At 38.8% G+C, this 18,392-nt stretch overlaps 1 protein-coding gene across 2 annotated transcripts in view; it reads left to right on the top strand.

Moving 5' to 3' along the window:
- UHRF2 (ubiquitin like with PHD and ring finger domains 2) overlaps positions 1-18,392 on the top strand; it is an 82,144-nt gene that overhangs the window by 35,938 nt on the left and 27,814 nt on the right. For both annotated transcript variants that reach the window (XM_058823666.1, XM_058823665.1), the window contains exon 5: positions 12,960-13,069. In XM_058823666.1, the coding sequence (XP_058679649.1) occupies positions 12,960-13,069 (110 nt within the window). The remainder of the gene's footprint in view (positions 1-12,959; positions 13,070-18,392) is intronic.

The following is an 18,392-nucleotide window of genomic DNA, read 5'->3' as shown; positions in this document are numbered from 1 at the left end:
TGTGATACATAGCCTTAGGGAATAATCTCACAACTCATAACAGGAATGACTCTTGACACCCAGAATGCTTTGCATACTACTTAATTACCTCGTTGGACAAAAGAAATCATGTTAGCTGAAGTGGTGTGTGAGTGTAATTCTCTATTTGAACTTGGAAATGAAGTTTACTGTATATTAAACTGTTCACTTCTAAATTCCAGATTAGATTTTTAACCTTCCTTCAGTTGTGGTTTCAGTTTTGACGAAAAGTCAAGAATTAAAAGATTCAATGGACTGAAGGACAGAATATTATTAATGAGACTTCTGAGTAGTGTGACGTGTCTTTTGTGAATGATTCAGGTGTACAGGACAAATATCCCAGGAGATATTGGGACATCCTGGGTTCTACAGAAATGTTGTTATTCAGCCTGTATTGTTTCTGTCAAATGTGAAACAGAATAACATTATCTGACAGAGAATTACTCATTAAGAGATCATGTGTAGAGTGAATCCTGTAACCATTCAGTGTAGGATTTGTCCTCTTTGCAAGATCTTTACGAGATACAGTACCTTGATTCAGCAACTGTGGCATTAAACTCGTGGTGTTGATACAGGCTAGGGATGAACTCATGGGCCTCAGCCTTGCTGAAAAGGACTTGGGGTGCTGATAGATGGGAGGCTGGACATGCCCCAGCCATGGGCACTGCCAGCCCAGAGAGCCACACGTCTCCTGGGCTGCATCCAGAGCAGGGTGGGCAGCAGGGCAGGGAGGGGATTCTGCCCCTCTGCTCTGCAGAGACCAGAGTTCCTGCATCCAGGTTCCTGGCAGGGGATGGAAAGGACATGGACCAATTGAAGCAAGTCCAGAAGAGGCCAAGATAGTTGAGGGGAATGGAATACCTCTTCTATTAGGAAAGGCTGGGAGAAGGGGATTTGTTCTACCTGGAGAAGAGAAGGCCTCAGTGTGACCTAATTACAACCTTCCAGTACCGGAAGAGAGCCTTCAAAAAAGCCATAGAGACTTTTTACAACAGCATGTAGTGACAGAACAAGGGGCAATGCCTTCAAATTGAAATATTTGTTTTAGAGTAGATATTGGGAAGAAATTTTCTAGTATGAGGGTGGTGAGGCATAGGAACAGGTTGCCCAGGGCAGATGTGGATACCCCATCCCTGTTAGTGTTCAAGGCCAGGTTGGGTGGAGTTCTAAGGAGTCTGGCCTAGTGGAAAGTGTCCCTTGCCAGGGATTGGAACTAGATGATCTTTAGGGTCCCTTTCAACCCAGCCATTCTATGATTCTATGAAAGTGTACATTTTAAGAAGTATTTGGCTGACTTATAGATATCCTTTTCTTATTTCTTTTTCCTTTGCCTTTGGACAGAAATTTCTATTTTACAAACACTCACTAGTTGTGATGGACATGTTCTACACAGACCATAGCTATTCCTTCACACTCTTTACCTGCATGCTTCATTGTTCTACGTCAAAGAGGACAAATCTTCAGGAGGCTCCCAAGAATAGAAAGGATTTGAAGGATTACTGTTTTAAGATTTGCTTGTCCCTAATTATTTTCTGATATGGAACATATATTTGATCTGCATACTTCCTTTTCTTAAAAAGAGAGCATAACAAGTAACTGATTTGTCCTTTGTGTCAGTTCCCTGCATATTGGCTGATCTTAAGTAGCAGTATGGGGAAACTGATTGTTTCAGGTTGGTTTCCTAAAATGGAGGGAAAGTAAACTGGATATTTGTAATTCGTGTTAAGTCTTTTGGACTGTGAAATACTGTTTTTTAAAATTCAAGGATTTTATTGGCAAACCAAGTCTGCCTTTCAGAGAGAGCCAAAGAGTAAGTCAAATTATTTAAGATCCTTTTAGTCCTGCTGGTGAAAAGGATAAGACTTTGGAGGGCAAATCATCCCAAGGAAAAGGGTGATTTCCTGTGCATCAAAACCTGGTTAAATGCACAGCTTATGTTAACAAACATTTTACTTTTAATAATATCACTTTGACTTTTGTCCCTGACAACTGCAGAAAGGCAAATCCTGCATCTGTTTTAAAAGAGGGCTAGTCAGCCTTATTTCAGTCTTTGGGATAAAGGGGACTGTTTTCATGAAGTGCTGGTGAAATTGTGATGATTAGGAATAGCCAAGGTGACATTTTTTTATAAGAGCAAATTGTACCTTACAAAGTCATCTGCCTACTCTGATAGAACTATTTTCTCTGTAGCCAAGTGTCTTGGTTTGAAAAACAGATGTCTGCAAAGGGAGGGCAGGAGCCTCTCTTGGAATGGAAAATGTAAACCCCTTCACTCCAAATTATTATAATTTTGAAATTAAGGGGTTCTCAGGCAAAGATACGAAAACAGGAATAACAGTTCTTTACTAGTATGTACGATGGAGCAAACAGCAGCAGCAGCTCGGCGCTGACAGAAGCAGAGCCCAAAGCCGCTCCCGGCCCTCTCTGGGCCGCAGGCGCCTTCCCCGCCGGTGCAGTTCCGCTCGCAGCCGGCAGGGGCGCTGCTGGCTCCCGGCGGGCAGGGCGGGTGCGGGGACTCCCCGCGGCTGCAGGGGGCGCTGTGGCGCGGCTCGGGCAGCGCGCGGTAATGGCGGCTCGGCCCGGACGGGCAGGGATGGCGGGGAGGCTTTGCTGCTGCACAAACCCTGGGGCAGCCGATCCCCGTGCCCCAGCAGCACTTACAGAAACAGCGAGCTGGGCTGGCAGGATATCTTGGCGATGAAGAAGTGACGGGGGCGGGACAGGGGCAGCCCGGCTCCCAGCAGGGCAGAGAGGGGCAAGTCAAGATCCCGGGCGCCCGAGCAGACGGTGACAGGTCCCTCTCTTAGTGAGGTGGGTGATAATAAGGTCCCAGTTCAGTGGCTGCTCTTACGAGCAGAGGCTCACCCCACAGCAGAAGAAGCAGGGCAGCTCTGACTTTCCTCACCTGAAGCCTAGAGAGAGAGAGAGAGAGAAAGCAGTTGCCCCAGCCCTATCTTTTGTCATCCCAGTTCTCCCAGCCAAGAGAAGTTCGACCAGATGCCCTCCTCCTCTGAGCTTGACCACTTCTTTTGTTTTTCTTAAGTACCCAGTTGTTAGTGTTTCCTAGCAACTAGCAGGGGAAAAAATCCCTAAGTTAAATGGAACAGAGAGAAACCTAACCCCCAACACCAAGGACAGAGCAACAGTTATGATTTAATTCAATGTCAAGTGTCCCATTATCCTGTCTCAGTCTGGTGATTCCTGTAGTAAACTGGAGGATGGACAGCCAGGTGGGTTTAGAAAAAGAAAACATTGAAGGATAGTGGTTAGTAAGTTACATGCTACTTGGGAAGTGATGACAGGCAAGGAATTGCAAGGATGTGTCCTGAGGACCTGTACTGTTCAGTATCTTGTGGCAATACAGTGGACTCTTACCAAGTTTGCAGACACAGTAAATTGATGGAAATTCAGGGGTAGTACTGCTAAGCAGAGAGACCTGAACAAGCAGAGGAGGAGTGGGTGGCAGGAGACTCAAGAAAGTCAAGATGGGTAAATACAGAGATTTCTTCCATCTGGGAAGGCACAACCCAGGTTGAAGCAGGTTGAACTTGAAGCAGTACTCCCCGGGAAGGAGCTCTGATGAGAGGGATCTGTGGGTCTGTAGAAAGCAAGGTGAATATGAACAAGCAGTGTGTGATGAAGATTAGCAGTATTTGGGCTGTATAAAAAGAAGAATAAGTAGAAGACTGGGGAAAGGCATTTACTCTCCTTTACTAAGCACTAATTAAAATGCATCAAGAATATTCCACCTACTATTCCACTCAGATCAAAACACACACCCTCTCATCTAAATGGACAAAAGAGAGATATATAAAATGCAGTGAATTTCAGCAGAGGGGCAGAAAATGGATTCTTTGGATTGCATTTAAAAGCTTAACATTTCAATTAATTATGTGTTGAAACATTAATTGCTTTAACAAAAACAGGAAAAATATAAGTAAAAAGTGTTAAAATTTCAGAAGTTTTGGGTGTCCTAGCCATAATTGTAAAATTATATTTTGAAGGTGAAGAATGGGTTGACTTGCATCTTGAGGGTTTTGTTTGGTTTTCCAGAACATAAACTATGTCTTCAGTATTTGTAAGTGTCCTTTCTTTAGTAAACATGCAGACTTGGAACTACAGAGTCTTTTGACTTGCTTTTTAGGAGGTGATATTTAGAAGAATTCTGAAGTTTAATTTCTTCCTACTGAGGAAAGTAAGTCCAAACAGAAGAGGAAGAACAGAAGAAAACAAATTTAAATGCAAAAAGGCAAGCAGTCGGGTGGGTATAGTGGTGGAAAGTGGGTGGGAAGAACTGATGAGCAATATTGGGCAAAGCATTATGAAAATAAAAAGAATAAAGGAGTGATGTTGAAACATATGTATACATTTAAGAGAAACTTCAAAGATGGAAAGGAACTCTAGGACTAAGTGTAGTGGGGATTTTTAATAACGTTATGGGTGGTTACTCAACAAGCTTTCTGAACAATCCACTGTAAAAAGAAAATTCACTCTTGCCACATAAAATGCATTTTATTTTTATTTTTACCTCTTACCTTGAGACAGGGCTACTTAGAGCAGTCTGGCTCCCTGTTTACACGCATAGGAAGAAACATCCTCACATAACCCTTCTGTTCTCTAGACTAAACACTTCTGTATCAAGCCTATTTGTCATTTTTGTATCCCTTTTCTGGAACCACTCCTGTAAACCCATGTCTGTGTTCTATGGGGAGCCTACACCTGGCCTAACTAATGCTGAGTCATGATTGGCAATTGCTTTCCCTCTACCTGCTGGCAATGCTGCTCTTAATGTAGTCCAAGAAGCTGTGGGCCCTCTTTGCTTGCAAGGGCACATAACTCGTTTATAGTCAGCTTGTTGTTTTGTTTGTTTTTTTTTAAATGTTCCTCAAGGTCTGTCTCTACCAAGCTGCTCTCCAGTCAGGTGGAGACATTCAGCAGGTACTGGTATTCCCTCTGTGCAGGACTTGAATTTTTTTTTGTTTAACATATTAAATTCCTTTCTGTCCAAATCTAAATGGTGGCAGAAGCAGCTAATATTCACTTTCCCAGGGACTGAGTTGGAGCTGATCAATCTGTCATCAATCTTCCTTCTTGAAGATAGGCGTGATATTTGCTCTCTCCTATTTAACAGGAAGGTGTTACTTTTTAGTAACAGGACTAAGACTACACACATCCAAACATTAGGCAGCTCCCTCAGAGCTCATAAGTATGACCTGTTAGAGCCAATGGACTTCTATATGTCTGGTGTAAATGCTCCATAACCTAATTTTCCACAGAGGCTAAGTCTTCCTTGCTTCGGCCATTCCTTCTACTCTTGGCGACCTCAGGTTCTTAAACACTGGTCTTAGCAGTAAATACTTGAGGCAAAGAAAGTGCTGAGTACCTCGAATTTTCTGTGTTTGTTGTTATCAGGGGCCCTGTTAGAATTTTACTCCCCTGATTCAAATCAGTAACAGTAACCTTGGCTTTCCCAGCCCTTCACCTACACAATAGGATACCTCTTCCTGCCCCAGATCAGCCATTCCAGCTTCCATGTCTTACACATTTCCTTTTTATATCTAAGCTCTTTATTAATTTCTGCCAGATTCCTGTTGCCTTTGATGTCCTGCACATGGTGAAAGACCATGTTTGAGTTTGGGATAAAGCTTAAATATCAATTAGATTTACTGTGTCCATCTCTACAGGGTATCTTGTAAAATTTTTCCAAGTAGATCTCTTCAGAGATTACGTTCTACTGTCCTGAAATTCAAGGTTGTCTTGTACTTTACTCTTCCTCCAAGGATTCTGAACTCCATCATCTCATCATCATTGCAGACAAATTTAATGTCCCATGACAAGTTCTTCACAGTTTGTATGCATCAGTCTAGCAATTTGCTTCTCCATGATCAGAAGTTGTTACCGCTTCCAGAAATTCCCTCTATTGTTTGTGTTCTGCTTTGTTGACCTTCCAGCAGATGCCATGTTGCTTCAATTTCCCTGTGAGAACAGGGCCTGGCAACTTTTTCCAGTTGTCTGAAGGAGTCTTTGTAGATTTACTCTCTATATCAGGCACCCATTACAGCATCACTAATGCTCTGTCTGCTAACCTTGATCTGTAAGCTCTCAACTAGTTTCTCATCTGCCCTCATATAAGGGACAGCTGCTTCTAGTCTTCCTAGCGTCTTCTTCCTGTAGAGCCCTTACTGATTAGCCACAGCATACCAGTCATGTGAGCTATCCCATCAAGTCTCCGTGATCTCACTGTGGATATGGAGCTGCATTAATTACACAGACCTCTGTAATTAATCCCCTTTGTTCATTGCCCATGCGTTAGTGTATAGGTGTTTCAGGGAGGCACAAAAGTATGCTTTTCTCACTTGTTTGTTGGAGAATCTCTCCAACAGTCAAACCCACAAGTATATGTGCATTTGGATATATCAACATAAAAATTAATAATTACAGGATTATCAGAGATTCCAGACAAACACAGAAGACCAGAAAGGCTGTATTACCATTATGTAATGGCTGTTGGACACTTAGATGGAGGGTTTAATATCATGCACTAATAAAATTGGAAATCATGGTGGAAGCATTTGCTGTGATTTTCCTGAAGAAAGTTGGGCAATATAAGGAATGAAGACACTCGAAGATAAGCAGCTGCCCTCTAAATGCTAAATTAGTTAGGACATTTTTTTCTCTCTAAGATTTTCTGACTTTCAGGAGTTCTTATTGAATCAGATTCATCATGTTCTGAGCAGGAGAATCCGTGGATTCCAAGCTTTTTCATTACAGTAATGCTATCATATACATTCAAGCCATGATAATAAATTCATTACAAACTTGCTAGGCTAGAAATGTGGGTTTGTCCTCCTTTGCAAGCACTTCTGCTTTTGGTTTGACATGACCATTCTTTGGAAACATCTTTGTCATTCTTTGATTCTATGCTGTTGTATTCTCATGATTTCTGAAGGTGGATACCTTCAGAAGTTTTCATGGCTTGCCTTTTTTTTTCTTTTTTGTGTGATTGGTTGGGTTTGTTTGATTTTGGTTGCCTGGTTGCTTGGTTGCTTGGTTTTAAAGCACCTTAAATTTTGGGGGTTTGTTGTTGTTGTTGATTTATTCACTTAGGTTTTGGGGATATTTGGGGAGTTTGTGTTTTTGTGTTTGTGGTTTGTTGCTTAGTTGGTTTTGGTTTTGCTTTGTATTTTGTTTGTTTGTTTTTTCCAGAATGCTTAATGTGTTTCTGTGCTTTCAGGACTCTTCTATTCTTTGTTTTTTGGAAGGTCTTCTCATCCTGGCAGTATCTCTGTGAGTTTTTTATGAAGGGAAGTGCTTCTTCCCATGTCTTTGTTTTTGAGTTGAGGTTCTCATTCAGTCTGGCAGGGTTCACAGATTGGTCTCTTGTAACTTTATCTTAGCTCATGATGAGTGTGTGCTGCATCTACTCACTGAATTGCAATATAATTTAAAATCTGGATAGGAGTATTTAACCTCTTATAGTAAGAATCACCTGTTTGTATCTTTGCTTCTTCCTAGCACGAAGGAACTTGTTGACTAGCCCAACCCCTGGAATGATGTGTTGAACAGACCTTTAGTACTGATTCTGGGCACTGCAGTTCAGTCTGCAAACACACAAAGTCAACTGAGCTTAGACTGTGTCCTGTGATGCCAAGCACAACTCTTGTATCTTTGTTTTTTACATATGAAGCCTTTGGTATGTTAGATTTATGGGTCATTGATCTGCTTTTTTACCTGGTTTTTCATGGACATTTGGGTGTTAACATCTGCGTGTTTGAACTTGGATTTGGAAGCTGTAGATGCCTTCTGAGCATTTGTGATAGTGCCAGTTACAGACTTAGTCCTGGCTACAGGAAGGGAGCTGCTGGGGTGGTGGCAGTGGATTCCTCTCCCCATCAGGGGCGTTTCTGCAGCACCATGGACAGGGCTGGGTTTGGGGCAGGATCAGGACCTTCTGCAGGCTCCGCTCCTTGCTGTGGTCTGTGTCGTGGGGCAGGAATGTGCGCAGTTTTGAGCCTCTGACATGGTTGCTGGCTGTTCTCTCAGGCCAGTTCTTCCCCCAGGTACTCTAAATGCATCAAGCACATCACCTATGGCTGACATTTAAAAAAGTAATATCCTGCCTGACTTGTATGTGTGTCCACAGTATGGATTTGTAGGTTTGGGAGAATGTGTGTTTTGTTTTCAAAGGCATTAAAGATGCCTTTGCCATATTAGAATATGGTCCTCAACATAGCCTAGAAAATGTTAATTTAATTTTTTTGCAGTTGTTTAAATACTAGTGTTATAGAAAGAGTAATAAAATCTTTGCTTAGTGTGGAAGTTGCCACATGTCTTTATAATACTTGTATAATAAATGAAAGGTTGAATTAAAAGCAGAGCTAATACTGTCCCATTTTGTAACTGTGTATTTTTATTTTAATGATTAAACAAATGTGTGTGGAATATTCTGAAAAAAAATCTTGTAAATACTCTCTGCTTTTTTGCTTGTGTGCAATAAAAACCCAATTTTACATAGAACCTCTATGTAATTCAGTACAACCTAGCAGAATTTGGTGACATTATCAATGTAATATGCTGTCTAAATGTGGGAAGATTTTAAAGTCACCTTTGAAACAAGTCTGTTTAAAATAAAATCTCCAGTCAACTGCTTCTAAGGAGATGATATTAAAAGTTCTAATAAGCATATTGAATTGTAATTGTAAATTGTTTTTTAAGAAGTTGTTTAACTATGACTTGTTGATGCAGAACAGAAAGAGTTGCTGTCTGAAAACTTTACAAAAGCAGAATGAAGGCTGATTGATGTAAGGAATGTAAACAGTGTTGCATATGATACAGAAAGTGGTAGTAAATCTGGTTTTGTTTTGATTTGTATATTGTTTGTTAAGAGAATTTGTGTATCTGGAGAGCATAGCCAACATTATATTCTGTTAGGTTTTATTCTGATTGTGTCTGTTTCTCTACTGACCTGGGCAGTACCTTTTGACATTAGCCATAGAGACTGACTGTGAATTAGTTTGTGGTAAGCATGACAGTGTGAGTAAGGTTTTGCTCTTAGCGGGCTTAAATATAAATCATCATTAGACACTTTCATTATTATTCTTAGTATGAATATGAAGTCTGTGTGTATTTTTCTGGTAGTTTTTTCCCCCATTTTTATTCAGCATTGTATTTTGACTTTAGAATGTGTTAAAATAGTATACTTTTGATTTCAGTGCGCTAAAGGGATAAACCAAGAAATTTCCAGATAGAGATCTGACAATTGTCACTGAATCTCTCAGATTGTAAGAAGTTATAAAGTTCTCTAAGCATGGTAACTGTCCAGCAGTTTCTATTTTCTGTGAACCCGACCTTCAAAATATCCAGGATAATGCCCACTTGTCACATGTCTAGTCAACTGTGATTTTGAATGTCTAAAGTGTTTTGCTACCTGAAGGTTAAAAAAAATGGAAATATGCAGGGGGAAAGTGCAAATAAAAGAAGGTTCAGCTGAAGGTTTCTCTCTGGCTTTAGCTAACCTATCTCAAAGGAAGGCTTGCATTAGGAATTCTGCTGTGTTGAAGGATCTGGTTTTGTTTTGGGATTTAATTCTTTCAGAAGATTTAGAGTTCTTGCTTGAAATACAAACATCCTGTTTATATTGCATAATCTCATTCTTGGTATGGTAGGGTGAAGAAACGAAGAAAATTTATACAGTTGACAGCATATTATAGACATAATTTTGTTAGATAACCATAATTTAAAAATCACATGATCATTATTAAAGCACTGAATGTGTACTGTGGCAGAGGAATTACTCTTTTACGAGCAAATTGCTGAGCAGAGTTTTTTAGCTTTGGTAAGGCCTAACCATTTAATATTAGCCATCATTTTCACAATGTTAGTTGATCTTCCTCTGTAGTTCCAGATATGCAGCTATGACATTAGTTGGAACATACCAGCTTTGTAATGTTATTTGATAGTATTTGCTTACTTCTTATGCATCTCATAGCAAAAAACAAAATGTTTTCTCTGGTTAAAATACTGAATAGACTTTAGAAAAAACTTAGCCTGGAAGTTGCTTTCTGAGTGTTCTTATCTCAAAGAAAAATACAGGGCAAAAAGAGGAGGAATGTCTACCATGATAGAGAACGTGTGTGATAGAGAAGCTATGAATTCCATCAGTTGAATAAGTACTGCCTAGATATAGGGAATAACATTGCTAGTAAGTAGGATTGCAGTGCTATGAGAGAAAAACATGCCATGCAGCTGTACTAATTTTTTATTATTATTTCAAGAGTTCTTGTTTTACAGTATTAATTAGAGGAGATTTTCATTTAGCTAGCTAAACTAAAAAAGTTTGTTTCACTTCAACACTTTGAGGTGGAAATAACATTTTTTGGGATGATACTTTGTAATAAAGTTGATGATAAAAGTCTGTGCTTCTGCATACTTCGCAATAGCTTTGCTGTTACTGTTTGGAACACTTACATCATTGAACCAACTTATAAATCTTTTCATGGTATCTTTTAAGGAAACAATGTCATAATCATTGTAGTTATAAGTAATTTTATAGTTCAAATTAGCACCAGTGGAATTTACTCCAAATTAATATTCTACTGAACTCAAGTTTTGCTTGTTTCCCAAAGATACAAATAGCAAGTATCTAGATTTCTGGGTAAAGCTGTATGGTGGTTTACCACCTTCCTTCTTGACCATAGACTGTATGCAGAGAATATGGAGAATAAAAAGCTATTTTTTTAAAAGCAGCTTTTTAAAACTCTAAACACTGGGGAGGGGAGGGGAGGGGAAGGGAGGGGAGGTGAAGGGAAGGGAGAGGCAAAAATTAATGTAAAAGATGCCTAAATTTGTCTGAAATTTACTAGAATTTGAGAATATCAGTCATTAAGTATAAAACTTAACTATGTGAAAAAAAGTAATAGTCCTGTATTTTTGTTTTAAATTAGATCCACAACTTTGAGTTCTGTAAGAAATAAGTCCTAGAGGAATAACATTGCATAGGCAGTTAAGCAGTGCTAAAAGTAAGAAAGATTATAACATAGATTTATGGTGTTAAAGAATGTCAATAGGTGTATTTTGTTCTGTTTTTAACTTTAAATAATCTAGGAAAAACAAGACATATAGGACAGTTAATAAAAGACTCTCCAAAGTCCACAAAATAACCTGGGAGATATTGGTGCTTGTAAGAGTTTGTTGATTCAATTTTCCTGCCAAACATTATGTTTACATCTTGTAATTTCTATATTTGAATGCATTGTGATTGTGAATTGCTCAGTATTGTGGATAATTCAAAGCATCTTTGCATGCTAAACCTGAGGTGTTACTCACAATGGCCAAAACTTCCTTTAAGTATGATCCCCTTAGGGAGCAAGTGTAGTTAACTCTAAATACATTCTTTTCCTTATCAGGAAATCAAACAGTTATTTTTCTGATGGATGTATTTGCATTGATGCGGCTTTTGCACATTCTGTTCAAATGGTCTAAATATCTAAATATTTGAAAATTGCTGGCATTTACTGTTTATGCATGTGACTAACAATGGGTAATGTCTTTCCTCCAAAAACTGCTGGGAAAGAAAAAGGTCAAAATAAATACAGGTGCCTAAGTACAGGTGCTGTTAGTACACTTAGAAGGCAATTAGAGCCAATCAAGACACTGATGGAGTAGTCCTCTCAACCCCAGTTCCATGGAGACCTAAATACTGCAGTGTTTGGGGCCATGAAAAAGTGATTTGTCACCTGTGGTTTTTCCCTGGATTAGTTTTTTTTCTGCCTTAGTTAGGTCATCATGTGTGAGAGTTCAAGAACTGGTAATCAGCACAAAGGAAGTGGTGAGAACAGGCCAAGAGGTAGGGCAGATTCCAGACTGAAGCCTGATGTTTCTGAAGATTTTCTGATGTTGCAGTTATCATTACTGAATATGAATCTACTGTCTTGTTTTCTTGGGTGTCTATCGTCTAATTACATTTTGCAGACTAGATCTTTTTATAGAGATCTGCTACCTGGCTGGCTCTCTTCAAACCTGTTTTCAAGTCACCTGTGTGATAGGTTCTCACAGATATGCATCAGTATTTTATTATACTGAAAATTCCTGCTTACTTCTAGATCAGGTAGTAAATTGAATGTGGTTAGAGAACAGGCAGTTGAAGAGAGTACAGTATCATCCTAAGGAGGAAGGAAAAGGGAGTGCTTTACAACTGTGTGTTATTATAGCCATTTCTTCCTAGATATGTTTCCATATGAATTACAATCTGTGTAGATACAAATATATTTTAATAAGACTAGGTGAAAACCCTTACATTTAATATTTTCTGTGGCATTATTGTTGTGGAGTCTTGGATTATTTGTTATTACTAATCACTAAGAATTTGCACTGAAACCTGACATAGCAGGACTATTTATCATTCAATACAGTATTGTATGTGGCTTTCCAGAGTTGAGAAACAGTTAAAAGTCATAAAAGGGAGTTAGAAATTTTCTGCTGCTTTTCTTGCTCTATAGGTTCCAATTATTTTTCTGTCTTTCAGGTCACATTTCTGGTTTGTTTGTGGTACTATACTTTTATAATAATGTTTGAGATGCTGTATTCCAGAAGATATGGTTTTGCTGGTCTCCTGTGTTCAGCCAATAAAAACGTTTTTGAGGTCTTAGAAGGAAATTAAGCCATGTTGGATAACTGTCAATAAAGACATACTGAAGTGCCAGACAATCTGAGGATAATGGAGTAGTTCTTTTTCTTTCATATTTAAGCGAGCCCTAAATATGTGTTTTATTTTTTTCTTAGAAGTTACTATGATAGACTGATTTTTGTAGGTGAATTTAAATAAAGTATCCTATCAGGGATAAAAAAAGGCTTCTTTATCTTATTGCTTAGGATTCAAAAAGTACAGAATCTAGGTCTGAGGAACTAAATTGAATGTACTTTTTATTCTTTTTGTTTTTCAGAGGTCCAGAAGACACAATAAATGATTGTAAAATCCTTTTTATAGAGGAAATGTACAAGATTGAAAAGCCAGGAGCCTATCCACTGACATTTGGGGATGGAGATTTCAAAAGTATGCACTTTTTAAATTACTTGAATATAAGTACAAATTGAGTGATGTTTCTTTAGAAAATATCAGCATGCAGAGGTAGTAGTAATAATTGGTTTGTGTTCAAGAAAGTAATTGCATTGAAAAATTTTTAGATTTCTGTTCTGAAAAGTATAGTTATTGTAAGATGGCTGTATTACTTTATATATTCAGAAACTAGTAACAGCTTAGTGCTATCAGTCATAAATAGTGAAAAAAGGAAGCAGTTGGTAATGCTCTAAATGAACAGTGACGAATGGATTTGCAGCCTCATTTAAGTTCCTAGAGAGGTGTTTAGGCCACCAAAACTGCTATTGCAATTGACATGTAATTTAAGCTTTTAATAAATTATGAAATGCCAAAAATAGAATTAGTTGGTAGTGATACACTTTAACTCTGTCATGTCAAGACAAAAAAGAAAGCTAAGGAACTTTGCACTAAACCTGCTTGCGGCATTAAAAAAAGGGGATAATTCATGTTGGACTAGTTGACCCTGAATGACCTTCTAAAAAAGTTACTATGCCAGACCTCCTTAACCTCCCCACAACCACAATAAGGAGCTAGTGGCAGTTTATCTAAAAAGTAGTGTAACATTTTATCCTAAGCTTGAAAATATATTTAAGTTATGAGTGCTAAGTGTTTGTGATAGCAACACTGAATAGTGAACTGCAGGTGTACAGGTAGGTATTATATATAATTACATATTACATTTCCTGACTCAATGCAATTTTTCAGAACCTTTGTAGGTAGCTCTCAGTGCACAACAATGAGTCTGAATAATGTATATTTGCTGTCTAAAAAAACCCCACTGTTTTTCAGAGGAGTAAATACCATTCTCTGTGGTATTCTTAAAATTAAAAATGTCGATTTCTCAACTCATTATTCATTTTCATTATTTGAGAATTACTTCCCTTAGATTATTAAAAAAAGAAAATTATCCACTCTTTTATTTTTTCTTGGTCACATTAAAAGATTTTTGCAATATCTTAAAGCATGTTTTGATTTAAAAAGATTACAGTGTGAGAAAATTGAAAATCTACAAATACTGGTTTGTGTTTACATACTATTTATTTTGCAAGTATGCAACATTTTAAGCGGCATAAAAAATTGATTGCAGTTCATTTAGTTCTTCCCTGCAGCTACTGTGTAATGAATTAACTTTTAAAATTATGTGTCAAGGAAATGAGTGATTACTGTATTGCTGACTATACAAAATTGTCTACAATGGTGCTATTTGATCTCCAATGAGTATTTACTTATCATAGAATCATTTAGATGGCAACAGACCCATAAGGTCATCAAGTCCACCACTAAACCATGTCCCTAAGTGCCACATCTGTGTGTTTTTTGAACACTTCCAGGGGTGGTAATTCCATCATTTCTCTGGGCAACATCTTCCAGTGCTTGACCATTCTTTCTGTGAAGCAGTTTTCCTAATAACCAATCTAAATCTTCCCTAGACCAGCTTCAGGCCATTTCCTTTTGACTGACCCTCACCTGGCTACAAACTCAGGTAGTTGCAGAGAGCAATAAGGTCTCAGGCCACCTGAGCCTTCTTTTCTCCAGGGTAAACCCCAGCTCCCTGAGCTGCTCTTCACAGGACATGCTCCAGGGCCTTCATGAGCTTCACTGGCCTACTCTGGGCACACTTCAGCACCTCATTGTCCTTCTTGGAATGAGGGATGCAAAGCTGAGCACAGGATTTGAGGGGTGACCTCACCAGTCTATACTTTGTTCACTGATTGCCACTCTAATTGTTGCAGAGACAATACCTTTGTTGTGTATTACAGCTCCTTCCCTCCAATGTTGATATTGTTTCTTTAGTTGTAACCTCTTTGCATAAACTACCCAAATATTGACATCTGTGTAGAGATTTGCACCTCTGTGTATGTTTTATTTCATATTGTTCGTGGTCCTAATCTTATTAATTTCAGCATATTGTTTATAATCTTCATAAATAAATATAATTTATAAATATAATATTTTAAAGTGTAATCATGAAAAATAAATTTATGTGGGAATTCAGCCTTATTTCTTGAACTGCTCTTTTTCCTGAAGACAACACTCACCACACAACCCTGTTAACGTGATTCTGGTTTTCTAGCCAGGTCAGCTGTTTTGCTTTTGTTCAGGTATGCACAGTGCACATCAGTTGAGCTGTATGCTATTACCACCAGTGTAGCCTTTCCTTCTGAACTGTACTTACAACCCCATTTGTGCTGTGTATTAAAAAATGTTAACTATATAAACACACAGCTCCCTTAGCTTATGTACTATGGAGAGATGCAGAATTCTATTACTTTTATTATTATTATTATTTAAATGTAATATTATTATTTTATTTAATTTTAATTTCAGATTAAATTAAAATAATTATTTGGCCTTAAATATTCTATGAGAAGATTGTTGTAAGCACAATCAGCAAATGCACTGATTATATTTTTATCCATATTAAGCTACTCTCCATGCCCATATCAAAAGATAGAATGCCTACTATGGAAATAATCTTTATCAGATAAACAGTGTAGAAGCTCTTATTTCTTGAGTATGGTCACATAATAATTAGGTTTTGCATGTGTAAAGTGACGTTAATATACATTTAGCAATCACAATTAAAAATAAAAGTAGTCATATTCAAATTAATTAAAGGAAGTAAAATTCTAAAACTGAGGAAAGGAGGAAGGCTAAGCCTTTTAGAAAATTATATTAGAAATAAAAAATATAAGAAGCAACATATTTGTAAATATATTACAAATATTTAAATGCAACATGCAAATAACACCTAGGTATCAACATATATTACTTCCATCAGAATCCAAACTTGTGCTAGCTCCTTCTGCAAAAAAAAGTTAATATGAAATTATTTATGCCACTAAACTCTGCATTGTTGGTTGAGGTGAACAGACCTGTCTTCATGTGACCAATAGTGCAGCTATAGTTAGTGCATATGACTTACAACATGGTTAAAACAGAAATGTGAAAAATTAGTCATATCGTGAAAATGACAGTTTGTAGTTTGAAGAAAGTAGAGAACTTCACCTATGGTTTAACTGAACTAAAATATGTAGGTATTTTTTTGCTCTTTTACTATTAAAAAAAAAATTACTAACCTTTTACCTAAGAAACTGATTTTGTAACTGAAACCAGTTCATTACATAGGCCTAAACAATGTGTGGTGCTCAGAGCTACAGAAAATATGCCATTTCATGTTGTCTGTTATTACCTAGATGAAATAGACTATAGGGTTTCCATAGGGAATGCTCAGTCATCACTTCTAAAATTTTTCAAAGGAGTTAACAGTCATCTGGGATTTCTTAGCCTGACTTGAATTGGTGTTTCCACCTTGCACAGATAATGAGTTTAATGTAGCTATGCTGGAAAACCCTCAGATTTGTTCATCAGCGCACATAAAATTTGTTCTTCCTCTTCTAATGAACCTTTGGAGAGAAGTCTGAAATGAATAGATTACCTCCATTTGGAAAGCATGATGTCTTCTAGGCTGCACTTTACTAGAAGCAATATTCTAATAGATTTTGGAGGTTTTTTTAGATATATATATTTAAGTGTACTTTTGCCTTTAAGACTTTGAAAATAGTCACTGCTGGTAGCTTTACATGTTTATTTCTCAGGTGTTTGAGTCAGTACATCTCACTAAACTTTTTATCTGCAGCTGGTAATCTTCCCTCCTCAGTGATTATTTTATATTTTTCATTTAAAAAGCTTTTTATCTTAAAAACAATGATTCAAACAGCATTGTTTTAGCACTACTTATCATGGAATGGTTTTAGTTGGAAGGGACCTTTAAAGATAATTTAGTCCAACCCCCCTGCCATGGGCAGGGGTATTTTTCATTAAACCAGGTTGCTCATTCAGCCCCATTCAACCTGATTTTGAAAGGCTCCAGGAATGGGACATCCATACCTTCTCAGGGTAACCTGTGCCAATGTCTCATCGCCCTCACAATAAAAGAAATGTCTTCCTTGTATTCAGGCTAAATCACATTTCTTTCAATTTAAAATTGCTCCTAGTTTTCATTATTGTTGCTCCCTTTCATTACTGATCTTTGTAAATAATCTTTCCCTATCTTTCTGATAAACTTCCTTTAAGTATTGAAAGGCCACACAAAGGTATCCCTAATGCCTTCTCTTGCCCAGGCTGAATAAATCCATCTCTCTGAGCCTTTCTTCACAGGAGAGATGTTCCAGCCCTCTGGTCATTTTCATGGCCCTCCTCTGGACCTGTCCTAACAGTGGTTGGATGGAGTATTCAGGGCCCTACAGGCCTGTCAGCCTGACCTCAGTGCTGGGGAACGTCATGGAGCAGATCATCCAGAGTGTCCTCACACTGTCTGCAGGACAGCCAGGGAGTCAGGCCCAGCCAGCAGGGGTTTGTGAAAGGCAGGTTCAGCTTGACCAACCTGATCTCCTCCTAGCCAGTGACCCACCCAGTGGTTGAGCAAAAGGCTGTGGCTGTACCTGGACTTTATTAAAGCCTTTGATACTGTTTCCCCCAGCATTCTTCTGGAAAAGCTCTCCTCATGGCTCAGACAGGCACTCTGTTCACAGCCAGGGTAAAACCTGGCTGTACGGCTGGGCCTAGAGATTAGTGGGGCATGGAGTTACATCCAGCTGGTAGCCAGTGACCAGTGGTGTTCCCCAGGGCTCAGTACTGGGGCCGTTCTCTTTCATGTTCTTTATGGATGATCTGGATGAGAGGATTGAGTGCATCCTCAGTTTGCAGATGACACCAAGCAGGGTGGGAGTGCTGACCTGCTGGAGGGCAGGAAGGCTCTGCAGAGGGATCTGGACAGGCTGGAGCATGGGCCGAGCCCAGTGGTGTGAGGCTCAACAAGGCCCAGTGCTGGGCCCTGCCCTTGGGTCACAGCAACCCCAGGCAGTGCCACAGGCTGGGGCAGAGTGGCTGCAAAGCTGCCACAGGACAAGGCCCTGGGGGTGCTGGTGACAGCAGCTGAGCGTGAGCCAGCAGTGCCCAGGTGGCCAAGAAGGCCAATGGCATCCTGGCCTGTGCCAGCAATGGTGTGGCCAGCAGGAGCAGGGCAGGGATTGACCCCCTGTACTTGGCATTGGGGAAGCCATACCTGAACCCTTTGTTCATTTCACCCCTCACTCCAAGAAGGACATTGAGGTTCTGAAGTGAGTCATACCATGTGCCTGAGAGTATTGATTAGATATTAGGAAAAATTTCTTCATGGAAGGGGTTGTTAAGCATTAGACCAAGTTCTCTAATCATCATCATGGTGACAATCACCATTCTTAGTAGTGTTCTAAAGGTGAATAGATATGGCACT

This window comes from Ammospiza caudacuta, chromosome Z, assembly GCF_027887145.1.
Source record: "Ammospiza caudacuta isolate bAmmCau1 chromosome Z, bAmmCau1.pri, whole genome shotgun sequence".
NCBI lineage: Eukaryota > Metazoa > Chordata > Aves > Passeriformes > Passerellidae > Ammospiza > Ammospiza caudacuta.
Note: the sequence above shows the minus strand (reverse complement) of the source record. Positions and strands in the feature narration are given on the sequence as shown.